At 38.2% G+C, this 25,598-nt stretch overlaps 3 protein-coding genes across 4 annotated transcripts; all 3 read right to left on the bottom strand.

Moving 5' to 3' along the window:
• Positions 1-2,862: 2,862 nt before the first annotated feature.
• On the bottom strand, positions 2,863-4,565 carry crygm7 (crystallin, gamma M7). The gene is given in 4 exon segments (XM_051709062.1): positions 2,863-3,298; positions 3,401-3,453; positions 3,456-3,639; positions 3,743-4,565. Coding segments are annotated over 4 exon segments (519 nt in total). The 5' UTR covers positions 3,752-4,565; the 3' UTR covers positions 2,863-3,025.
• A 674-nt stretch (positions 4,566-5,239) lies between these two features.
• si:dkey-57a22.15 (uncharacterized protein LOC795575 homolog) lies at positions 5,240-7,073 on the bottom strand. The gene is made up of 3 exons (XM_051709014.1): positions 6,821-7,073; positions 6,279-6,521; positions 5,240-5,580 (listed from the first exon to the last, which is right to left on the bottom strand). The coding sequence occupies exons 1-3, from the start codon at positions 6,827-6,829 to the stop codon at positions 5,305-5,307; spliced, it is 528 nt and encodes a 175-aa protein (XP_051564974.1). The 5' UTR covers positions 6,830-7,073; the 3' UTR covers positions 5,240-5,304.
• Positions 7,074-8,598: 1,525 nt separating this feature from the next.
• sgo2 (shugoshin 2) lies at positions 8,599-25,384 on the bottom strand. Of its 2 annotated transcripts, none has more exons than XM_051709362.1 (10): positions 25,219-25,384; positions 25,031-25,141; positions 23,463-23,638; positions 23,279-23,356; positions 23,071-23,116; positions 16,232-18,274; positions 15,899-16,013; positions 9,365-10,590; positions 8,775-8,845; positions 8,599-8,659 (listed from the first exon to the last, which is right to left on the bottom strand). In XM_051709362.1, the coding sequence occupies exons 1-8, from the start codon at positions 25,295-25,297 to the stop codon at positions 10,479-10,481; spliced, it is 2,760 nt and encodes a 919-aa protein (XP_051565322.1). In that variant the 5' UTR covers positions 25,298-25,384; the 3' UTR covers positions 8,599-8,659; positions 8,775-8,845; positions 9,365-10,478. The 2 variants fall into 2 exon arrangements, with proteins under 2 accessions (XP_051565322.1, XP_051565324.1); XM_051709364.1 differs by having other exon boundaries at positions 15,899-16,010.
• Between the last annotated feature and the right edge of the window lie 214 nt (positions 25,385-25,598).

The raw sequence follows: 25,598 nt of genomic DNA, 5'->3' as shown, positions 1-25,598 counted from the left end.
TGAAGGCCACTGTCAAAGAAACCTGGGCTTCCATACCACCTCAGCAGTGCCACAAACTGATCACCTCCATGCCACGCCAAATTGAGGCAGTAATTAAAGCAAAAGGAGCCCCTACCAAGTATTGAGTACATATACAGTAAATGAAAATACTTTCCAGAAGGCCAACAATTCACTAAAAATGTTTTTTTTATTGGTCTTATGATGTATTCTAATTTTTTGAGATGGTGAATTGGTGGGTTTTTGTTAAATGTGAGCCAAAATCATCACAATTAAAAGAACCAGTGACTTAAACTACTTCAGTCTGTGTGCATTGAATTTATTTAATACACGAGTTTCACAATTTGATTTGAATTACTGAAATAAATGAAGTTTTCCACGACATTCTAATTTATTGAGATGCACCTGTATACTGTATTTATAATCCCTGAACACATAAATCTTACAGGTCTGTCATCATCTCTGGAGCATAAAGTTAAATCTGTTATATCTCATAAATCTGTTCAATATGTGCACATAATTTTAACTGAAATAATTCTAATTTACTAGACACTTGTAGGAATTTTAGCTTATTATTGGTTAAAAGGGGGAATAATTATCTATTATCTAGGGAATCTAACAGAATTAATATTTAACACACAATCAACATATTCACCCACCGATATGTTGAAGCTAGCATCTCTATCAAATATGGAAGGAATATCACCTCATGGCCAATGAAATAATATCCTAAATTTAGCATAATCACTGTTTATAAGCAAGTAACAAGATCAGACCATTTAAGACATTAACTTTATGAGCATGAAGTACAAGACACTTCTCTTTGAATACAAACGAGACTTTATTAAACTATTCTAAACCTAATACATAAACTGATCTAGCACGCACACACACACACACACAAATTGAACAGAAAAGAAAAAATTTGGAGTACTGAAAATGCAGAATATTGAGTTATTGCAATGTATGAAGTTTAGCAAACCATGACAGAACAAACCATCTGTCTAACCGTTTCACCTTCGTATTAGCCCACAATAGCGTTATTGATTTTATCTAATACACCAGTTTAGCGAGACATGGAAATACTGTACTTGGTTACTTGGTGAGTTGTTTCTTTCGTTGTGTCAGCGGTTTGGGAGCTGAGCCAAAGATGATGTGAGGGGTCAGAGAAACCAATCGGGAATGACGAGTCAAGGGAAGAATGAGCCATGTTTCATTCATATGTGGGTTGCTCCGGTGCGTTTAAGGGCCAAAGGCAGTTGCGGCCAAGTAAACTACTTTTGCTAAAGACTTTGCAGAAAACAAAGACTGGATGATAATGCTAACAGCTCAAAAGAAAATGTAGACTTAGCATAGACTTTGTGTTCAGCGTAGATTCTGTGTTAGTGTAGATTCTGTTTTCAGCATCGACTCGACCCAACTCGTTTCAACTCAACTCGTTAGTTCAATGTCATGAGGTTTTAACCTTTCTGACTGGGCACAACCAAGAAGACTTCTGACCAGTCAGAAATTAACTTGACCGCAGGGAGTAAACAGCTTTTCCCCCCTTAAGTTAATTAGCATATAATTCTCTTGTTACATGCTTTCCCCGATTTTCCTGCTCTCTAAAGGTATTTCAGGCCTAAACTTTGATAGCAACAATACAATGCAAGTTATACGATTTTACCCAACATCAATATTATGGAAATTAACTATGGACTTCATGGATACCAAACATGAGGGTAAAGATAATAGTCATTGCAATGGTAATAACATTCATGATAAGTGATTAAAAGAGTAATAAGAATAAATCATATAGTTAAAGCCAGGATAACATTACATGAGGTAATAAGAATAAATCATATGTTTCAAGCAAAGATAACATTACATGAGGTAGTCTGACAATATCTATGGTAGATATACATATGAGAAGGACAAAAACAATGTTAGTTCCATGTGTTAGGAAACCCAGATTAAAAGTTACAATGGTTACTCTATTAATTTAGAGCATGGTGATGCTTGATTGTCTGTTATTGTAGATTATATAGTCAGGCTAAGCCTGGGTATAAAATTATCTTGTAAGCTTTGTCCCACACAAAGAGAGTTCAAAGGTTCGGTGCCTGTGTGGAAAAGTTCAGAAGGTTGTAAACTGAGAACTGAGTCTGCCCTGTGTCAGTGTCTTGTGGGTTAAAAGGGGCCTCCCTGAGTATTGGCCCTTTGTTTTAAATCATGCTGTTTTTGCTGTTTTAGCAGGATGGTTGTCTCTTTGACCAGCAATTTGGCACTCGTTAATGATCTCAAATCAACAACCTAAAAGAAGCTTTAGACTCCATGAGGGGAGTGCAATCTTCCTCACAATTCTTTTGCTCAGGAAAAGGGTCACAGGATGCAGCTGGGAGACTTTCAGCACCAAATGTTCAGATTCATAGCTTTATGGCCTGTAAAGGCCCTAAGGTCATTCTTCCAGAAGGTTCGCTTTTTGCTTTGTGTCCTTTGGAATGTTTGCTGCCTGGTGCACATAAAACCTACACACTTTGTAATCCATAGCAATTTTACAGCACAGTTAAACTATATGGATTATCTTAATCAAACTGGGTTACAGTTTGTGCCTTGCTCAAGAGCACAGTGCTCATAGTTTATAGTTAACCCCTTCAAGGGTTTGAACCTGTCATCCAATAATTAGATTATTTTTTTTATATATATGTTTATGAATATCTATATGAACAACATGAGCATAAGCCATATGATTATGATACATATATTCAGTTTTCTACACTTCATCTGTTTAGCCTTAGTAATTCACATGTTCTAACATACTGTACATTACAAGCAGAGAGAACACTCTTGGTAAAAATGTTTCTATTTTTTTATTCAGCTCTCCAAACAGTGAAATGAAGTCTGGCAGCCTAATAGCAAGTGTCATTGTCAGGCAGTGACCCCTCCAGGTAGAGAGAGCAAGAACAAAACTGAATACACTTGAGCACAGACACCATTTTATTTAGTGTGTGAAAAAGGGCATGCAGCAGACATTTCACAAGTACTCCTTTCATTAGGGATCCATGTTACGTCTGATGGATCCCATCCTGGAACTCATTCCACCCCAGTCGCTGTAACTCCTGTACTCGCCAGGCCTCAAGTAGAAGTGCCTGCCCATATAGTTGGGCTGCTCATACATGAGCCAGTGACCATCCATTACATGGCAGGAATGGAAGTCAGACATATGGAAGCGTTCCATGAGGTTGGGGCAATCATCCATAAGCTCCATCATGCGGCCACCCATGTCAGAACGCTCATAGAGCCTCATTCTGAAGGAACCACGATGCTGATGTAGAAAAGAACAGAAAGCTAAGGCTGAGTGCTTAATTTATCTATATCAAAACAAGACCATTGATAGCTTTACGTAAGGATAAGCATCAGTATTTACCATGGGAATCATACAACAGGACCTGATGCAATCGTTCATTCCCATCATACGCAATCAGTGTACTGGCCCCTTCTTAGGAAGTACTGGTGGCCCATGAAGTTGGGTCTGTCATAGACCATGAAGTAACCGCTTTCTACTCTGATGGAGTGACAACAATTGAAGTAGGAGTGCAGGTCACCACAGTCACTCATGCACTCATGGTAACGGCCGCCGAAGTTCCTATCCTCGTAAAAGATAATCTAGAGAGAGAGCAAACAAAAAAACATTTTGATATGGTCATCACAGCAAATAGATCATTTACAAATATTTTATCACTAAAAAGTTATTCTGATTTGTACAGACCTTTCCCATGTTTGCAGGGGGGTTGGGCTTTTTCCTGTTTCGGTGCCAAGTGGTGCTGGAACTTTAAATACACATCCAAGAAGATAGTGGTGCGACTGTTTGTATTGTCATTTAAATCAGAGTGTACTCATGTCAGCAGAAACTGCACAGCAATATTGTAAATGCAACTGCCTGTTAACCCTAAAAACCCCACTTTGATTGCTTTTTCCAGCAAAAGCTGCACAATTGAAAGCTCCTGGAAGTTTGAGGGGACACAGCACAATAGAATGAGTTTTCTGGATTTATTGTTGTATTTCACAGCACAAGACTCTTTAAATAAGGACTTTTAAATATAACAGAACCGTTTTGCCCTTGGAGTTGTTAAATGCCTTTGGCAGATATTGGAGGTTTATGTATGTAATTAAGTAATGTTATAATATATGTACAGTTATGTGTAAAATATGTTATTACCATGATTCATTTTAGTGAAAAGTTTATTATTGGCAACTATTCTATATATACATCATACTGGAAGATGTATAGGATGGCTACTCAAACAAATTCAGGCATAACACCCAACATTCAAGGCATTGTCAATGGTTCCTTTTCAGACTAGGAACACTGCAGCATGGCATGTTCTAAGAAGTTGCCAATATTAAAGTTAAGAGGTAACTGTACTGCAAAAAGAACATTTGTTGAAATGCCAAATGACTCGTTCTCTACTTCCTCCACATTTTGATGTCACACTGTGGTAGACATTTGCATCTGTCCGCCTCCACAACAACACATCAATGCCTACATTACCTTTCACCCTTTCGGATGTGAGTTTCTCCTATACTGACAGATCCTCCAGCATCAGTTATTTAATGCATGCTGTAATTAAAAAAAAAAAAAAATCTTACCTTACACTTCACAGCAGATGCACTGGAGTACAAATGATATATTATAAAACATATAATGTGGGTTTTAAATGTTTATAATGATTGATTACAACTGATAAGATGCAATCACGAACGTGATTGCCAGCTATGTGCGTTGCCATGTTTGTTTACATTGCATGCAGCATGGGATTCTTAGTTTATAATAGCATAAAACGTTCTAAAAACCTAGCCTTTCCACTTTCTCAGCCCTGGAAGTGCTGGAATTAGTGACGGATGGAATGGGAGAAGGCTCAAGTGGACTGACTAGTTTATATATTCTTTGTTTGACGTCCGAAAACATGTACACATCGCTGTATCAGGGTGGAAAATGATCATGTTTTACAAATATATAACAGTTTTTTGTGCAAGAAACTTTACTAGTATTATAAGTGAACCATAAGGAACATTTTAAAATAATAATTAAAAAAACAAAAAAGGACATGTCACAACCCCTTTAAAATATATGCCCATGGATGCTATTTGGCTTGAAATTGAAAGTCTGAACATGGTCAGCTTTAATGTAACACAATAATTTTGAGTGAGGAAAAACACATCTCCATACACAATATGCAAATATGCATACATTGCAAAGCATATGGTTTTGTGACATTTTATTGACAAATCAATGCCAGGAAAGGCACAAATATTTTAATAATGTGGTTTCTAAAAATCAGTGATTCTGCGGAAGGAGCCGATAGTGGCACACATGGCGCCCCAATCGCTGAACTTGCGGTACTCGCCAGGCGGCATGAAAAACCGATGGCCGCGAAAACTGGGATGCTCATAGAAGGTCCAGTAGCCCTCCATGACATTGCAAGAGTGAACACTGCGGCACTGGAAACTTCCATGAACTGACTCACAGTCATCATTGAATTCCATCATCTGACCTTGGAAATCTGGCCGATCATAGATCCGGATGCGGTATGATCCACCACTTGGCTGCAAAATAATTCAAAGGGTTTTTTTTTTTTTTTCTCCAAAGGATTAAAAGATCTGAAGTATGGATGTGTGCAGTGTTAATTTGTACAACATCACAAAATACAGTACAGAGCTTGCTATGAGGTTTACACAAAGTAGTTGTCTGTGACAGAACAGTGAACTACAAGGATAAAATAATATACTAAAAAACAAAAATGCATTTAAAAAAAGAAAAAAAAAAGAAAAAAACGGATATAGATGAGTGGTTCTTAACCTTTTTGACTCCAAGGCAAATATTCGAAGGCCCCACCATTTAGGCTTAGATATTTCCTCTGGTTCTTATGCTGTAATGATGACAATGTTGCCTTTTTTCAAACCTTTTTTTATTATTAACAGATTCTAGAAGTAGGAATAAATTAAAAATAATTAATTGCAAATCATTTTGTGATTCCGAAAAGGTTTCAAGAACTGTACGTTCTTCAATAAAGACAACAGTTTATTAATTTACTGAACTAAAATAAGAAGTATGATGTCAGCTCACAGGTTGTAGTACTAAAAATCTTGGAAATTGATTTGTAGTGGTTTTTAAGTCATATTGCAGCCCCCTAGTGGGCCCTGGTCCCTGGTTGAGAACTGTGTTAGACAATATCCTAAAATCATTATGTAAACAGCTATTCATCAGTTGCAAAGCTTTGGTCATTCACATTAGCATTACTCACATAAGTAAAGGTACGGCAGGAACGAATAGTGTCATTGTAGCCCATCCAGTGCTGATAGTCAGGGTACTCCCCTCTGGTTAGCACATATTGGAAACCGGAGTAGTTGGGTTTCTCATACAGAACCCAACAGCCACTCTTCACTCTGATAGAGTTGCATTGACTGAAATGAGGGTTCATATCTGGGCAGTCTGTGTCGCACTCATATGAGTGACCCTGGAAGTTTCTCTCCTCGTAAAAGATAATCTGAAAGCAAGAAATGTCATAAAGCAATAACGAGGCAAGCAGTGCCTTCTACTAATAACTGCATTCTATAAAGTCCTGATATCACGTAGACTTTAGCATTTAGTAACTGTAAGAATTACGTGTTTTTCTGTTCAAAGATACATACAATATATTAGTCATTTTAGTTGGCATCTGGCTAATAACTGTTCAATGGCAAATGCACAAATGCTTGTTCTCTTATTATGTATTTGGACCCAAATGCAAATCTACTTCAAGAAATGCAAAAATAATACCCAATTTTTAATCCATGTCTCATTTACCTTACTCATTTTGATGGAAGCCCTGGAAAACAGTCCTGAAGAAGAGAAACAGTCAAACTAAGGCATGAGGTCTGCTTTATAAACCTCCATCAACATTTGGTGGATCGAACTTTATTTGCCATTTCAGTGACTGGGATTTGGCATCCTGGTGGTGCTGCCAACCTCTTGATCCCATCCATAGATTTAAAAGCCCTGATTCATCAAATCAAAATTCCTAGCTGGCAAATTACTGACCTCAACTGCCTCTTCTGTTTTGATCCAGACACTAAAATGATTTTATGATCTACAGAATCATTGCTTATAGCATGGAATGGAAAACTCGTCACAAATAGTTGTTGTGTACTACCTCTTAATGAGTTTTTAAAGGTTATTTTATATTGTGTAAGAACTGGTTTAAGAACTTTATCACTGCATTGTAAACATTGCATCTTCTTTGTTCACAGTTACTTTATAATTAGAATGCATAGGAAAATTAATTTATATGCACACTATTCCATTACCTGAATATGCTAAAGATATGAACATCTTCGTCAGATATTTAAAAGTCAGGAAAACAAACTTTGTATTTGTAACATAACCCACTTTATTTACCCACCCCTCTTTCATATCATCTGGTTGTGAGGAAGTCTTGAGAAAAGAATTTAAACTTTTGATAAAAGTAATAAAAGTCTATTTTCTCACCACATAAAATGTCAAAATATGTTTGATGAAAAAGCTACATGATGACTGGGATCATCTCTAAATAATGAAACACCTGTTAGGACGTTAAACGTGTTATGACAGGAATGTTTAATATTTTATACAAATACAAATTTGCTTGTAGGACAGCTGTTGTCTTTACTCCTGCAGAGATTCTTGAGAGCCCTCATAGTGTGTTGTTTCATCTTTAAAGGAGTCCTCACTGTCCTGTATTTGACAGAAAACTTAGCTGCAACAATTACAGTTCACAATCTGAACACATGATGGCAGTAATTCTCAACTTCATGAGCGGTGGTGAAGACTAAAACGTGTATTTGGTAATAACAGAATGTGGCTAAATGTATTTGAGGAACAGTTGACTGCAACTCACACTAAATGAGGAGCTAGAAGAGGACGACGAGGAGGGGGACTCCAGTGTCTCTGTTCCTGCAGGGACATCCTGTTTACTGTGTTCCTTGATCCAGCGTTTTAGCACCTGTGCTTTTAAAGAGAAATAAGAATAATATAACAAAAATATTTTGCTCTATTTAATGAACACTTTCTTAATTTATAGTATATTATATTGCACATATGAAAAGGTCACATACTGTGTTTTCTTGAGTGGTCTACTGCTTTGAATGAACTAAGCATGGCAAATGGATGATAGGAGAGGGAGAATGGGTGAACAATATTACCCTGTTGAGGAAAAGACTGTGAGGTCACTTGTGATCTTTTCATAAACCCTTATGTATTTACATAAAACTGACCATGTCTAAACAGTTATGTGAGGGGAGGGACTAAACAGACATGAAAGTTTGCAGATTGCAAGTTTATCTCACTAATTCTCATCCAGTATGACATTTACACCACAAACAATGAACTATAATGAACAACGATGAACTTACCTTAGTGTGATTATGAGGGTAAGATGCAGATGGCTTGCAATTATACATAGACAGAATGCCTTCTATTGGTAAACTATTCTGAAAATGATAGGACAATGATACAACTTGGCTAATAACACAAAAGGCTTTTGCCACCACTAAATTATCCTTATAGCGGAACCTTACCAGAAGCATTCCAGCAAAGGAAGAAAGGATCACTGCCTCTCTTTCCAGGCGATTAGGGTACTGGTGGCTATGTCCTGGACTACCAATTCCTCTATAAAGACAGACCAAAGCCAAATGTAAGGTTCAACTATCAGTAGCAAACACACTGCCAACATAACAATAATCTTATTGGACATACACATAACACATTACTATAAATTACTCACATGATGTCATTCTTCCCATCATCTTTATTGAGCCACCACAAAGCCACACTTATAGCCAAGTCATAATGGGCCTATATGAATGTAAAAATGCATTTATAACATTTTAAGCAATACAAGCTTTAACAATAACCAAAAATAATTATTAATGGTTCTTTCCATCTCAACAATGCACCATTACACTGTTGCTCTTACTGTATATTGATCACTTACCAGATCATCTAACATTGTAGAGGTGCCTTTCCCCTTTGGATCAAAACCATTTTCTCTGAGTCTTTGTCCAATATATTCACCCCTAAAAATTTGTTAAATAAGTATAGATCCTTACCGCAGTTACAAGTAAGCTTTTAAAAGTTGCTCTAACCTCACAGATTAATAATTTATTATCTGGATAGCAGAAACAGCCAAGCGTACAATTACACTTAATCAGTGTTTTGAAATGTATCCTAAAGTGATTCATTGACTTGTTCACTTAAAATGGTGACAGTCACGTAACCCTGTAGGCAGACAGACTTAAAGCTTAACGTCAATTCTATGACATTTGGCCTAATGCAGTTCAGTGCACCATATTACAGTAATGAAATGAAACTTACAGCAAAGCTTTAACATCCCTCCTCACACGCTTGGCCTCCATGTTTCAGACACTCAGACACTTAACTGTACACAAGCCTTTATTTCTAAAATTCAGTCTGAGAAGAAAAAAAAGCAGTAATGTTTGGAACAATGAAAATAACATTACATAGAAAAACAGTATGAGTTATCTAGTAGTTAATCCTCTGCCCAGGGAAACACTAAACACAGGATGCAAACTATAAACACTATATTGTCTAGCAATGAACAAGAAAAGTGAGATGGACATTTGACATGGTATCCAACAGACAAGGGTAAGGTTACCAGAAGCATTTGATAAAACTAACACAAGCATTTACAAGTTGAGATGCTCTACAAATTATTAATTGAATTAAAACATTTAATGGCTAAAAGTGAACATGAACTATTTGCGCATAACATTTGAATGGAATACATTGCTTTCTGCTCTGATGCAAAAAGACTTACCACTTCAACCAGAAAAGAATCCTTTCTCATGAAAATGCATAGAAAAGTTTGATAACTTACCTAAAACTGACAGAAAAACTTCCTGTTAGCAAAATAATAGTAAATATCAGAAGTTCTGGTTTGCTTTCAGACAGCAGTATAAACTGGTTAAACAGATACTCCTATTCCTGATCTTAGAATAGTAGTCATCTCAGGTGAACAGTCTACTCTAAATTATTCATTCAGTTTGTCAATCACAAGTGCCCAGTTATATAACACACAGGCAAGGGGGTTACCTCCCCCCCATCCCCCCTGGAATCTACACCCCTGCACACAGGTGCAACTTGCCAACATAATCTTAATCAGAGAACAGCTGAGGTCATGAACACAGCTGTCTTCCAAGAAAACTATAGATGGGTCGGCAAGCAGAAGTGAGTTTTACTAATAAATGACTAAAAGAGCAGTTTCTCTTTATTAATCATTGAAATAAATATCTACATCTAAAATTCAAAAAACAATATATTCTTATACTAAGTGTATGAGATTAAAACTGAGCTGAAATGTGCAGCTTCAGTTAAAAAAAAATGTAATCTATTAAACATGTATCATATCAAAATGGAATAAAAGCAGACACAAAATAAAATAAATAAATTTTAAAAAAATGTATATCAATTAATGGGAGATCACTCCTTTTTCCTGAGTTCGTTTCTTCTTCTTGTCGTCTTTGAACACAGGAGAATTCAAGAACTTTGAATCAGAGTATTTGTCCCCACGCCTCATTTTGCTGCAAAAAAAGAAACCCAATTGAAAACTATTAATGAACTATATATAGTATACAAATACATGTGTGTGTATGTATATATATATATATATATATATATATATATATATATATATATATATACACATATATATATATATTACACGCACACACACACAGTTGCAATCGAAATTATTCACCCCCCCAAGACAGTAAGGATATACAAAGGTAAGCTTTTCTGATGACCCAGAATTTTTCAACTTTACATCTATATCAGTTGAGTGACACATTCAAAGTCACAGTGTGAATATATAACCTAATATTTGTAAATAGCAGGATTTTTTAAAAATACAGCCATGTCATAATTCTTAAATATGTAAGGCTACACAAGTAATTGTTTTAAAACAAAATTAAGTCATCAATCTGCAATGGCACTTAAGTTTTAAAATGTAAGTTTAGCGTTTTAAGCAAAAATGTATTTCTATGCAAAAAATGCAATTAAAAATAAGCTGTCTCAAAAGCTAATAGAGAAGATTATTTCATTACACAAGAAAGGTCATGGCTAAAAGTACATTTCTAAGGCACTTCAATTTCCAATAGACAAAGTTGACAGCACCATTCATAAATTTTTTAAATATGGTACAACAGCAACCTTCTTGGGGTGTGGAGGAAAGCAAAACTTCACCAAGGGAAATGTTGACTTGAATATTCAAGAAGTAATTAGGAAAGACCTGTGGAGTCCTGGAAGATGGTTTTATAGACGTATGACACTAAACTGAAAATGAGTTTTAGACTCATGGGTCAGCAGCACATCTGGAGTAATTCTGTGAATTGAAGCATGGAGGTGGGTCAGTCCAGTTATGGGGGTGTTTTGCGGCTGCAGGAAACAGCTATCCTGACTATGTGACTGACACCATGGATTCTTTTAGGTATCAGGCCATTTTGGCATGAACAATGTGATGCCTTCAGTGTGTAAATTGAAGCTTGGTGATCATTGGACTTTCCAGCAAGACAATAACACCAAGGATACATCCAAGTTGTCCAAAATCTGGTTCAGGGATAGGTCGTGGAATGTCCTTAAATGGCCCTTTCAGTCAATCATTAAAATCCCATTGCAAACCTTTGTTGGGATTTCAAGGAAGCAGTGGCAGCACAGAAACCAAAGAATGTCAATGAGCTGGAAGCTTTTGCTCATGAGAAATGTGTAAAAATTCTAATAGAGAGGTGTCCAAAGCCTGAGAACACTTACCTGAAACATTTATTTGCTGTTATTAAGGATAAAGGATGCTCCACAAATGATTGACTTAGGGGGTTGAATATTTTTGACATGACATTTGTGGAGAGAATTAGATATTTTTTATTTTAGAATTTGGATAAACTGAACTCTTTGTTCTCAAAATCACTCAAATGTGTATTAAAAACTTACTTTGACTGTTTACTGAGGTTTTAGTTGATGTGTTTTAATTCACATCACCAGAACGTATTGCTGGTCAGGGGGGGGTTGAATAATTTTGATTGCAACTGTATAAGGCACGTAACGATACACAAATTTCGTGATACGATGCATAGCCTCACAATACCATACGATACAAACACCCACAAATGTTTCGCTCAAACTTAAAGGATTCGACATAAATGTCTTTTAAATCATAAATCTCACAAAAGTGTCTGAAGTGTGTCATATTTTGTTTGATTGTTGAGAAAAACTAATATGAACTCACAATTTTCATGTTTTTCTTGAGAAAATAAATTTGTCTACTAGGGCTGCCCCCTAATAGTCGACCAAACCTTGAGAAGAGTCTTGGTCGACCAAGTTTTGATTGGTCGGTTGGTCACAGAAAAAAAAAAAAACTCCACAGGAAACCGACAACACCTTTATTACCGCTGGTTGGACGCTAGGTGGTACTATGGGGTAATTTTCGTTAAGCAGGGTTAGGGTTAAGCCTACACAATAAAGCAAGACACCTTGATTTCAAACTTTGAACTTTTATTTATTTTAACAAAAAATTAAAATGTGTGTTGTTCAGCTTTTTGAAAGATGGTTTTATAACAGTTGTCACCATCCCTCTGGCAAAGAACCTGCTTCATCTGTGCATTCTCTACTGGACGGGTATTTTGTTGTCCGGGAAAATACATCATGTGTGTGAATAAATTAGTTTTGTTCCCTCCTTCATGATATATATAATATCCACACATCAGCAACCCCCGGGCTGAGGGATCGGTGAATATTCTTGCTTTAGTGATTTTGCATTGAAAATGTAATTTATTTAAACAACTTAAATCAAATACATTTCTAAATTCAAAATGTACTCCAAACTAAATGAAAAAGCAATTAAAGTAATGAAATGATCAACAACAAAAAAATAATACAGATGTCTCAGCTGAGATGTCTGAGGTCATTTGCAGCACTCATAGATGGCTCATTATTACGGTTTAGTATTTCTCTGTAATGTAGAACAGTGTTAGCAGTGTTACTTATAACATTTTTTTCTCAGCCCTGGAACTCAAACCATTTTCTGATGCCCCCAAAAATATATTTAAGTAATTAAATTAACATCATAAACATGCGACAACTAGTCAACTAATGGCTTAAACTAACGACTACTAGTCGACTAGGAAAATCTTTGGTCGGGGGCAGCCCTATTGTCTACACAAGTCATTTATATTTGTATATCACTTTTCACAATACACAGTTTCAAAGCAGCTTTATAGAAAATCATGCCTTAATGTCTGAAAGCCCCCAGTGATCAAGCTGAAGTGACAGTAGCAAGGAAAAAACTCCTTTCAATTTTATTTAGTGGTTAAAAAAAAAAAAAAAAAAGAACTCGATCAGCCTGATCTCTGGTTTTACGATATACAGGTGCATCTCAATAAATTAGAATGTCATGGAAAAGTTCATTTGTTTCAGTAATTCAACTCAAATTGTGAAACTCGTGTATTAAATAAATTCAGTGCACACAGACTGAAGTAGTTTAAGTCTTTGGTTCTTTTAATTGTGATGATTTTGGCTCACATTTAACAAAAACCCACCAATTCACTATCTCAAAAAATTAGAATACATCATAAGACCAATAAAAAAAACATTTTTAGTGAATTGTTGGCCTTCTGGAAAGTATGTTCATTTACTGTATATGTACTCAATACTTGGTAGGGGCTCCTTTTGCTTTAATTACTAACTCAATTTGGCGTGGCATGGAGGTGATCAGTTTGTGGCACTGCCGAGGTGGTATGGAAGCCCAGGTTTCTTTGACAGTGGCCTTCAGCTCATCTGCATTTTTTGGTCTCTTGTTTCTCATTTTCCTCTTGACAATACCCAACATATTCTCTATGGGGTTCAGGTCTGGTGAGTTTGCTGGCCAGTCAAGCACACCAACACCATGGTCATTTAACCAACTTTTGGTGCTTTTGGCAGTGTGGGCAGGTGCCAAATCCTGCTGGAAAATGAAATCAGCATCTTTAAAAAGCTGGTCAGCAGAAGGAAGCAAGAAGTGCTCCAAAATTTCTTGGTAAACGGGTGCAGTGACTTTGGTTTTCAAAAAACACAATGGACCAACACCAGCAGATGACATTGCACCCCAAATCATCACAGACTGTGGAAACTTAACACTGGACTTCAAGCAACTTGGGCTATGAGCTTCTCCATTAGATTAGGTAAGCTTCCCTTCCTCCAGACTCTAGGACCTTGGTTTCCAAATGAAATACAAAACTTGCTCTCATCTGAAAAGAGGACTTAGGACCACTGGGCAACAGTCCAGTTCTTCTTCTCCTTAGCCCAGGTAAGATGCCTCTGACGTCATCTGTGGTTCAGGAGTGGATTAACAAGAGGAATACGACAACTGTAGCCAAATTCCTTGACACGTCTGTGTGTGGTGGCTCTTGATGCCTTGACCCCAGCCTCAGTCCATTCCTTGTGAAGTTCACCCAAATTCTTGAATCGATTTTGCTTGACAATCCTCATAAGGCTGCGGTTCTCTCGGTTGTTGTTCATCTTTTTCTTCCACACTTTTTCCTTCCACTCAACTTTCTGTTAACATGCTTGGATACAGCACTCTGTGAACAGCCAGCTTCTTTGCCAATGGATGTTTGTGGCTTACCCTCCTTGTGAAGGGTGTCAGTGATTGTCTTCTGGACAACTGTCAGATCAGCAGTCTTCCCCATGATTGTGTAGCCTAGTGAACCAAACTGAGAGACCATTTTGAAGGCTCAGGAAACCTTTGCAGGTGTTTTGAGTTGATTAGCTGATTGGCATGTCACCATATTCTAATTTTTTGAAATTTTGTGAATTGGTGGGTTTTTGTTAAATGTGAGCTAAAATCATCACAATTAAAAGAACCAAAGACTTAAACTACTTCAGTCTGTGTGCATTGAATTTATTTAATACACGAGTTTCACAATTTGAGTTGAATTACTGAAATAAATGAAGTTTTCCATGACATTCTAATTTATTGAGATGCACCTGTATGTACATAGTCCAATATTATTTAGTGGCTATTTGATCGGCAAAAACCGATCAACACACATATAATTTTTTTTGTTTGTTTCACTTTGCATGTAAACTTTCCTGCCGTTATTACCTGCTTATAATGTTTTTTGATAGTTATGACTCATTTGTGCGGTGATGTCAAAGTAAATAAAATGACATGTTTGATGTACTGTAATACCGGGACATAACACCATTGTCTGGCAAATTCGACAAGCTGTAACACTACAATCTACCTGGTGTTCTTCTCGCCTATGTACTTAAGATATGTTGCTCTGTTTTTCCTGTGAGCGCTCAGCGCCCCTTTCCGGGGAGGAGATTGTTTTGCAGCTCTAAGTGTTGCTCTGCTTGGTTTTAATTACACTGTGTGTGTTTGTTTATGTATCGTACGATACATATGGTATTGTATAGTTAGCGTCGTATCGTAAGATACAATACAATACTATATTTTTTACACCCCTAATATATACTGTGTGTGTGTGTGTGTGTGTGTGTGTGTGTGTGTGTGTGTGTGATATATATATATATATATATATATATATACGCACACACACATACACACCATATTAAAGGAATATTCCAGGTTCAATACAAGTTAATCTCAATCGACAGCATTTGTGGCATAATGTTGATTACCACAAAATAATAATAATAATTATTATTTTTTAATTAAATTAATGAATTTTGACATCCCTCCTTTTCTTAAAAAATCGTTTTTTGTGTTTAAAAAAATCAAGGTTACAGTGTGGCACTTACAATGTAAGCCACAAATTATGTCACAAATACCGTTGATTGAGCTCAATTTGTATCGAATATGGAATATTCCTTTAATTTATAAAAAGTGCCACTCACCAGTTAAGTGTGGGTTCTTTGTAGGACACTGGTGCTATTCTCCTTCGTGATCTCCCAAATTCAGAGCTAACGTTCCAGTCTTTATTTGTTAAACTCTTCATAACCCGGTCTTCTACTGTTTCCAGAAACAAAAATTAAGTATACAAGACATATATAGTGTATAAGACAAAAAAATGCATGGCAATGAAAATTACATATCTGTATTAAAAAAAAAGTACATTTGCACTAATTCTCCTTTCAGAACACATTCATTTGTAAAGCATTTATTTTCTCTATTAGAATTATTTTTCTAATTATTAATTACTTATTCTATATTCGATGTAGAAAGGTTACCTGGAGGTTGGTGCATCAAGTTCAAATCCTGGTCCTGATAAATGTTCATGGTTTGAGAGTGGGCCTTTGGTTGAGGGCTGTGAGCAGAGCTTTCATCTGAGAGCACTTCAGTGTAACCACCTAGGGACTCCCAGGGAGGCCTCTCCTCTGTGAATTGAAGGCTCTGGTCCTTTATGTGTCCATTTAAACTATCTAAAGTCACTGAAGGTAAAACTTCATCTGATCCAAGATGATATTCAGAAATGCAGCTGGAAGCCCCACTGCCATTTGTTTGTTTGCCAGGTGAATTATGACTAGATGAAATCATGAAAGTTTTCCTGCACATGCTCTCATGGCCATGGTTGGTTTGATCCATATACATGCAAAGATCATCCATGTTGATATGGTTAGCCTTATCAGCCTTGTCAAAAGTGGAAGAAGCACTTGCACTAATGTCAATGTTTGTTTTATGGGTTTTTGCATGATGTTCATTCCTGAAGTCCTCCTTTGAGACTGAGCAATGAGATATCCTTGTTAACTGCAAGGTATGAGATAAAGACCTGCATTCTTCTCCATTTTCAAGATCAGTCACATCTTGCTTTTCAGTTGCTGAATTACCAACATTACTTGGAGTACTGTTGCTCAACTGTTTCCTTGTTACTGCTTTAGATTTGGCTTTTCCTGTTGTATTCCTCTTTGTTACTTTATCGGTCACCTCTGTTCTGTGTTTTTTAGCTTTACTGGGCACTAATGATGTCAACTGAGAGGACTCTGGTAAGTGATTATGAACATTATGTGAACGTTCTGAATAGTTGTTTTCCCCTGATAATTCATAAGGAACAGCCACTGGATCCTTTTGCTGTTCTGCAATGTCATCCAAACTGATAACTTGAGGGATCATTTGCCCTTCTGATGCTACTTCCTCTGATTCATCTGGTCTGTTAGCATCCTCTAATATACTTGTTTTATTCAAAATGTCTGTTGAATTACCATTGACAAACGATTCACTTGCTTGTATAACAAATGTTCCTCTATTTTTCTGTGCGTTGCATTCTTTAAATTGTGAAAGTGGATGTGTTAGTGTTTTGTTGTTATGTTTTATAACTTGGCCTGTGGTCTCACTGACATGCATATCAGTAGCAGCAGCTTGTGGGTACACAGTACTGGCTGATTCAACATCTTCATGTACAAACCCCTGATCCATAGTAAGGGATGAGACTTTGGTCTTCCTGCTCTTCTGAGTTCTTAGCTCATCTTGAAATATATATGTTCTCCTGTTATTTTCACCTTGACTTTCAGGTTCCTGGGTAGCATGAGCCTCCTTTGCTTTATTTTTAGCAGCTATGCATGAAAGATTTTCATCCCAAAGAATTGCTTTGTTTCTCTGACAATTCTGAACCTCAAGATCACCAAAACAATCATTTAAAATGTCATTGGGGGGATCTTGGGAGATTAGGTAAGTTTTCCTTGGATCTGGGTTTTTCTGTTTACATGTGCGCCGGCTACTTTTAGTATGACGAGAGGTGACATGAGTCTTCCTGCGTGCAGTTAATGATTCCGTTTCTCCAAACAAACACTCATCTCTTTCCTGAGAATTCTGTTCCCTGTTCTGGACAGCAGGAGAGCAATCTTGTGTTGCACTGGTTATCTCTTTTGAAACAGGTGCTGTATAATTTGATTCAGTTGGTGCTTCTTCATCTGCAGATATACTCTTACTACCTTTTCCTGACAGACACAAATCCTTCTTTTCCTGATGTTCTTCCATAACTTTAGAGTTTCTTCTCGTGTTTGTTTCAACTGTCACTATTTCAGCACCACTGTCAGCAATGGTCATATCCATTTCAGCATAATATAGGGTATTCTGCAGCACTGGATTGTCCCTCTCTGGGCTGGAAGGCCCTTCTTTGCCTTTTTTAGAACAATGGAAAAGTAGATCTGCATTGACTACAGCTGTATTCACTGATTCAGAGGTGACATGGTCCTGTTTTGGACACATTGTTGGACTGTCTTTTTTAAGGACATCCTGCAAACTTCCAACCTCTGCCTCCATTTCATACATTTGTTCTGAAAAGAAACAAATCAATGAATAGGAAATTAAATAGAAAATAACAGCATCAGGAGGTAATGTGGTGGCTATAGTGCAAGTTACAGTTTACATAAAAATGCCAATCATTCAAACTAAACTAAATGAAAGCTTGGTTGACATTCTTAAAGTAATAGTTCACCCCTCCAAAAAAAGAAAATTCTCTCATCATTTAAGGTCCCGATATACTTCCGGAGAAGTTCTTATTCGTTCTTCGTTCAGGGGTAAAAGGAAGTTCTAAACAGCCAAGCAATGTTCAGACATTCAGACAATGATCACACCGCTGTGGGCGGCATTTAGAGGATCATTTAAAGGGTCATGAAACACTACAACATTTTTTTGAGATGTTAACAGGTATATATGTCTAGCACACAAGGGCAGAGAATGTCAACATTCGTTATTTTTAATTTAAAGGGTAAAATGGTTCATTTAGGGATTCTTCGGGCTATTTACGTCTTCTGGGTTTGAACTTAACATCGAGTCAACGTCACAGGTCATGACGTACGTGGTTTAGGCTTTCCATTGAATTTCAACAAATCTACATCATGGGTGTTCTCGATATTATTCATGAGAAGGCGTGGCCTTTACCCTTTGACAAGCGAGTCGTTTCCAATGCACGTGACCAGCGCTTCAAACTCTCAAGCGCCATCAGTCAGTTGAGAGAGTTGATAGTACTGTGACGCAAGCCCCACCCCCCATTCGAGCAGCACGCATTTATTAACGTGAGTGATCTGAGCTATGCTGTTAGACGTGGTTTACATTGATTGTCCCAGACACAAATGCTATCCATCCATCCATCCATGATCCATCCATCCATTCATGATCCATCATTCACTAATGTAAGTGTGTTAACCGATCTAAGCACTTATTTGTAAATCATTGTCTTGGAATAAGTCTATAAAGTTATTAAAGTGTAAAAAACATTTACACATTTTCGATACAGAGTACATGGCTTGGCATTTATTTGCGTATTAAATTACAAAACAGCTTACAATACTGTGTATAATTTATTTGTGCATTCTGTTATGAGCAAATGTGAGGATCTTTGATGCTGTTAACAGCATTATTAAAATAAAGCTGAGTGACTGTATCAGACAGTTATTGGGTTCACTCCCCCTTCTCCCCTCACTCAGCTGCTGATCACGCCCACTTTGAGTGCATCTTTTAAAAATGTGGCGAGAGCTCAACTGTGCTGAAACAGGGGGGTGTTGAGACTCTTTAAATATGAGGATGCTCAGTAAAACCTCAACTAATGTGACATTAAGGGGGCCTGGGTAGCTCAGCGAGTAAAGATGCTGACTACCACCCCTGGAGTCGCAAGTTCGAATCCAGGGCGTACTGAGTGACTCCAGCCAGGTCTCCTAAGCAACCAAATTGGCCCGGTTGCTAGGGAGGGTAGAGTCACATGGGGTAACCTCCTTGTGGTCACTATAATGTGGTTCATGCTCTCGGTGGGGCGAGTGGTGAGTTGTGCGTGGATGCCGCGGAGAATAGCATGAAGCCTCCACACGCGCTATGTCTCTGTGGTAACGCGCTCAACAAGCCACGTGATAAGATGCACGGATTGACGTCTCAGACGCGGAGGCAACTGAGATTCGTCCTCAGCCACCCGGATTGAGGCGAGTCACTACGCCACCAAGAGAACCTAGAGCGCATTGGGAATTGGGCATTCCAAATTGGGGAGAAAAAGGGAGGGAAAAGAAACTAATGTGACATTAAAATGTGTTATCAATGACATTATGCCTCATTCTATGTGTAGAATTCAAATGAGGTCAGTAAAAGAAGCTGTTTTAACCACTCGATGATGATTTAAGGTAATATATATGCAGTAGAAAAATTTTTATTTGTCGTTTAGATTCTGAATTAATGATGCTAATGCACTCACACGATGCCATAATATGCGCCGATTACACTCATTGTAATTTATGACGTCATTGATACTACTGTAAAGATGGGTTTATAAAAGAGAATACAGACAAAAGAATGGTTATGGAGGCATATCTTACTTTGGGATGATGTGTGAATGGCTTTCGCTGCAGACAGCACATCAGTGAATGTGCACTTGTGAGTATGAGTCAATTTGATACCTTTTGTAGACTAATTTGAAGAAAAAAAAATTATAATACAAAAATTACATGACATGTTCTAGGAAAATGTCTCTACGCCAACAATCGTACTGTTGTTCATGTTGAATACTTGTCACGTTAATAGAGAGAGAGGCAGGACCCAAACACAGAGAGGCAAGAATGTGGGCTTTATTTACAAAGAACAAAAATACAAACCAAAACACCCACTTGGGACTGGACAGGTGGAGCATAGCAGCGGCCGCTGGGGAGTGATCAGGCTGAGAGCTGGGCACAGGGGACTGGACAGAACTGTCGACAGCCACGGTTAACTGGACAGACTCGATAACCACAGGGAACTGGACAGGCTCACCGACAGCCTCAGGAAACTGAACAGACTCTATGACCACTGGGAACTGCACAGGCTGTACGGCGACTGCCATGGTTGGGTGCGCTGGCAGCGACTGGGAAATGGCCTCTGTGGCCAAGAACACTGACTGCAGCAGAGGAACGGCCTCCATGGCCGTGAGTGCTGGCAGCAACTGGGAAACGGCCTCCGGTGCCGTGAATGCTGACAGGGGCAGGGGAACAGCCTCTGTGGTCGTGGACGCTGGCAGTGACTGGGGAACAGCCTCCGTGGATGTGAGCGCTGGCAGTGACTGGGGAACGGCCTCCGTGGCCGAGGATGCTGGCACCGGCACGGGAACGGCCTCTGTGGCCATGAGCGCTGACAGTGACTGGGGAGCAGGGGCCCTTATCCTCTTCTGGACTGTCAGAAGCACTGCTGCGTGTATGGCCTCCGCCTCCTGGCGGCCAGCAGCGGGCTCCTCCGCCTCCTGGCGGCCAGCAGCGGGCTCCTCCGCCTCCTGGCGGCCAGCAGCGGGCTCCTCCGCCTCCTGGCGGCCAGCAGCGGGCTCCTCCGCCTCCTGGCGGCCAGCAGCGGGCTCCTCCGCCTCCTGGCGGCCAGCAGCGGGCTCCTCCGCCTCCTGGCGGCCAGCAGCGGGCTCCTCCGCCTCCTACGACGATGAGAAGAGCTTGGGGTAGGACAGGGCACTGTTTAAGAGGAGTCCTTGGATCTCGAGTTCCATGTCTGAAGCATGATTTTCACCTCAGCAAGTCGGCAGACATGGCCCAAGAGATCCCAAACAGGCCAAAAAAAAAAATCTCATCCAGCTCCTCAACACTGCATGGGTTGTCCAGACCCGACAGAAAAAGATGTTTGAGACAAGTGTCATCATAACACCACCCATGGGGCACCCGGACCAACTCCTCAGCATAAATGCCAAAGCCGTGCCCATTCTGCGAAATCTTACCCGAGGTGGCACCATGAGAGACCCACTTCTTCTGGCCATGAGCTTGGTGGAGAAAAAATACCCATACCTCCTCTGCTGGGTCCAAAACTGGTCAAATCGTTCTGTCACGTTAATAAAGAGAGAAGCAGCACCCAAACGCAGAGATGCAAGAATGTGGGCTTTATTTACAAAGAACAAAAATACAAACCAAAACAGAAAAACAAACAGAATAATAAACTTGAAAAACTCAAAGCAGAAACCGACCAAAGTTATCACAGGAACAGGACAAGACTGACTGAATACGAAACAGCACCATAATACAATAACAAATGATTTGACACCGGACTCAACACGAGGAAAGCTTATATGGAGAGTGTAGAGTCGAGGAGGGCGGGGCCAGGCTGGAATGAGACACACCCGGTCCCCAATCAGCCTGATGGTGCGCGCGAGGGATAAAGGCGGCCGGGGACGACAGTTCGAGAGAGAGAGAATGACAGACAGCTGTACTGTGTGTTTATAGTTGTGTGTTTTGTTTAAGTTGTTTATTAAATTATTATTTAAGTTGTTAAGCCGGTTCTCACCTCCTCCTTTCCACCGAACCCCCTTACAGAGAGGTAATTAACGAGGGACAGGTGCTCATCTCAACACCTTTATTAAATGCTCCTCTTGATAATTCATCTGAATATCAACATTTGTGAGATTTATTCCATCCAAACAGTTTTGAGATTAAATTATCTAATTTTTTGTCATTGGAAAATAGTGATCTGTGACATTACTATTATGTTGGATATTAAAAGTTTTTATGTCTATTTGTTAATGGGGGATCTGAGGACGTAGTAAAGTATTTTGATTTTTGGAGTAAAACACATTGTTTTTATTTTGAAGTGACAAGGTGAAGTCAGACCCTTGGTGTAAGACAGTCAGTGTAATGACTCCGGGTGGACACATTACAAAGTTTCCACCCATCACACCAGTGTTTATGCTGTATTAACGGTATGTGTGTTAATCGCAATTAAGAAAACTTAACGTGTTAAACTTTTCAAATTAATCACATGCGTTACTACATTAATTCTGACAGCTCTATTAAATATTGATCTGTTTCTCATCCAAATCAATCGTATCACTTTAGAAGATATTAATTTAATGCCTGGAGTCGCATGGATTACTTTTACTATGACTGACTGTGTTTTTTAGCTCTTTAAAGTGCTGATCACCATTCACTTGCATTGTATGGACCTACAGAGCTGAGATATCTTCTTAAAATCTTTGTTTGTGTTCGGCAGAAGAAAGTAAGTTATACACATCTGGGATGGCATTAAAGTGAGTAAATTATGAGGGAATTTTCATTTTTTGGTCAACTAACCCTTGGTTAGTTGGTTAACTAACTATGGAATCATGTACTAGCACCATGTCTTGTCATACCTTCAGTGCTGCTGTGTTCTGCATCTGTGTTTATACTCTCTGGAACCTTTAAAATGAATATTACATGTGACAATTTCACAAATAGCTATAGTGAACAATCAACAAAGCCTAGCTAATGTCCTAACAACAACATCAAAAACAACAACAACAACAATAGACATTAATGGTAAAAACAAAGTAAATCATTAGTAGAAATGTGACAGCTTACCTCTTCATTAGAAAAAATGTCCACTGCCTTTGTCATCCAATTAAGGGAAGAGTCATAAAACTCACGTATAATGGCAAACTAGAGAAAGCAAAAACACTTAACTACAATTATTTGTATGAGGGAAAATAAAAATGATGCATGTTCTTCCTTTTCACTTTAAAATAGACCGAATTCACAGACTCACCAATTGTTTGTTTTTATGACGCTGAAAGGCAAGATCAAAATTATGAGCCTGCACTTCTTTCCTCAGTCGCACAACATCCATCTCCAGCTCTCGGCTTCTCTGCTTCTGAGCAACCAGAGCCAGGGCAAGAGCCTTGTTGTTGGTTTTCAAAGAGAGCTTGAAGAATGATGATGTGTCTGAGAGATCATGAAAGGTCTAGTTATTATCAGTGTCACTGTTGTCATGAATCAACTCACTACACAGGAGAGTCTTAAAAGGAATATTCCGGGTTCAATACAAGTTAAAGGGATAGTTGACCCAAAAATGAAAATTCTCTCATCACCCTTATGCAATCCTGGATGAGTATGACTTTCTTTCTTCAGCAGAACACAAATTAAGATTTTTGGAAGAATTTCTCAGCTCTTTTGGTCCATACAATGCAAGTGAATGGTGACCACAACTTTGAATCTCCAAAAAGGAAATAAAGGCAGCATAAAAGTAATTCATACAACTCCAGTGGTTAATTCCATGTCTTCTGAAGTGTGGGTGAAAAACAGATCAATATTTTAGTACATTTTTACTTTAAATTCTCCTCCCTGCTCAATCAATGTCCACTTTAATTTTCACATTCTTCTTCTTGTGTTTTTGGTGATTCACATTGTTCATGCATATCACCACCTACTGGGCAGGGAGAAGAATTTCTAGCAAAAATGGACTTAAAGATTTATCTGTTTCTCACCCACACCTATCATATCACTTCTGAAGACACTGATTTAACAACTGGAGTCATATGAATTACTTTTATGCTGACCTATTTCATTTTTGGAGCGTCAAAATTTTGGCACCCCTTCTCTTGCATTGTATGGACCAAAAGAGCTGAAATATTCTTCTAAAAATCTTTGTTTGTGTTCTGCAGAAGACAGAAAATCATACACATCTGGGATGGCATGAGGGTGAGTAAATGAGAGAATTTTCATTTTTGGGTGAACTATCCCTTTAAGTTCAATCAACAGCATTTGTGGCATAACGTTGATTACCACAAATAATATTTTAGAATCGTCCCTCCTTTCCTTTTAAAAAAGCAAAAATTGAAGTCACATTGAGGCCAATTTTTGGAGGGTTTAAATGTGAAGCTTATAATTTTATAAAATCACTTACTGTACATACATTTTTCGGTTAAAACTCTTGTATTATTTGAACTGTAAAGTTGTTTAAATCGTAATTTTTACAGTCGTTACTTGTAAAGTTGTAATATTGACTATAACTTTACAGACGTTTTACAGAAAAATGTTATCACACTAAAATCATGTTAACATGCATTTTGTTTATGACTTGTGGCTATTCTTTTGACATAGTGAGTATTTTAATGTTTACAGATTGGCTCCCATTCACTTCCATTGCCTCACTGTAACCCTGAGTTTTGCTTCATTTAACCTGGAGGGGAAGTCAAAAATATTTTTTGTGGTAATCAACATTATGCCACAAATGCTCGCGATTGAGCTCAACTATTCCTTTAAATGTTTTCTTTCACAAATTATGCAGCCCACTGTAACTGTGAGCATTTCTCGAGTAAAACTGAAATTTCTTACTGTGAATTTTCGTCTTTATCTTAGCTGCGTAGACAGATGGTGCCTGTTTTCCCATTCTTGTGTTTTCCTTCTTCTCTTTAGAAGACATTGTTAATGTTTTATCGTTGGAAGCTGTAGAAAGGAAAACGTTTTTGTTGAATAAAAGAAAAATATCGCTACAAATACGAAGCTCTATTTGGATTACTCACCACTAGTTAGAGTAGACGACAGACTTGACTCTTTACGCGGTTTGTCTTTATACTTGTTATAATACATTTTAACTGGCATAACAGGTAAGGCGAATTAAACTGCAGGTTTAATATTCCGTTCCGATTTAAACCCAAACAAAGAAACCGCGGAATCTCAAAAGTCTTCTTCTCTCGTGGCCCAAGGCGTTTGTAGAATAAGAAACTCATGAGTGCCGCCTGTTGGACTCAAGCTAAAATGTGACATACAAACCAAACACCAACTTTTGATGGTTTGAAAACCTTGATTAATATTTAGTATTGTTGAAAAACAGTTCATTTTCTCACAACGAGACAGTCATTAAGTTTCACGCCGCATGAGCCCGTCGTATTAAATAAAAGGG

The sequence above is a fragment of the Myxocyprinus asiaticus genome, chromosome 10, assembly GCF_019703515.2.
Source record: "Myxocyprinus asiaticus isolate MX2 ecotype Aquarium Trade chromosome 10, UBuf_Myxa_2, whole genome shotgun sequence".
Lineage (NCBI taxonomy): Eukaryota > Metazoa > Chordata > Actinopteri > Cypriniformes > Catostomidae > Myxocyprinus > Myxocyprinus asiaticus.
This window is presented reverse-complemented; position numbering and strand designations above follow the sequence as displayed.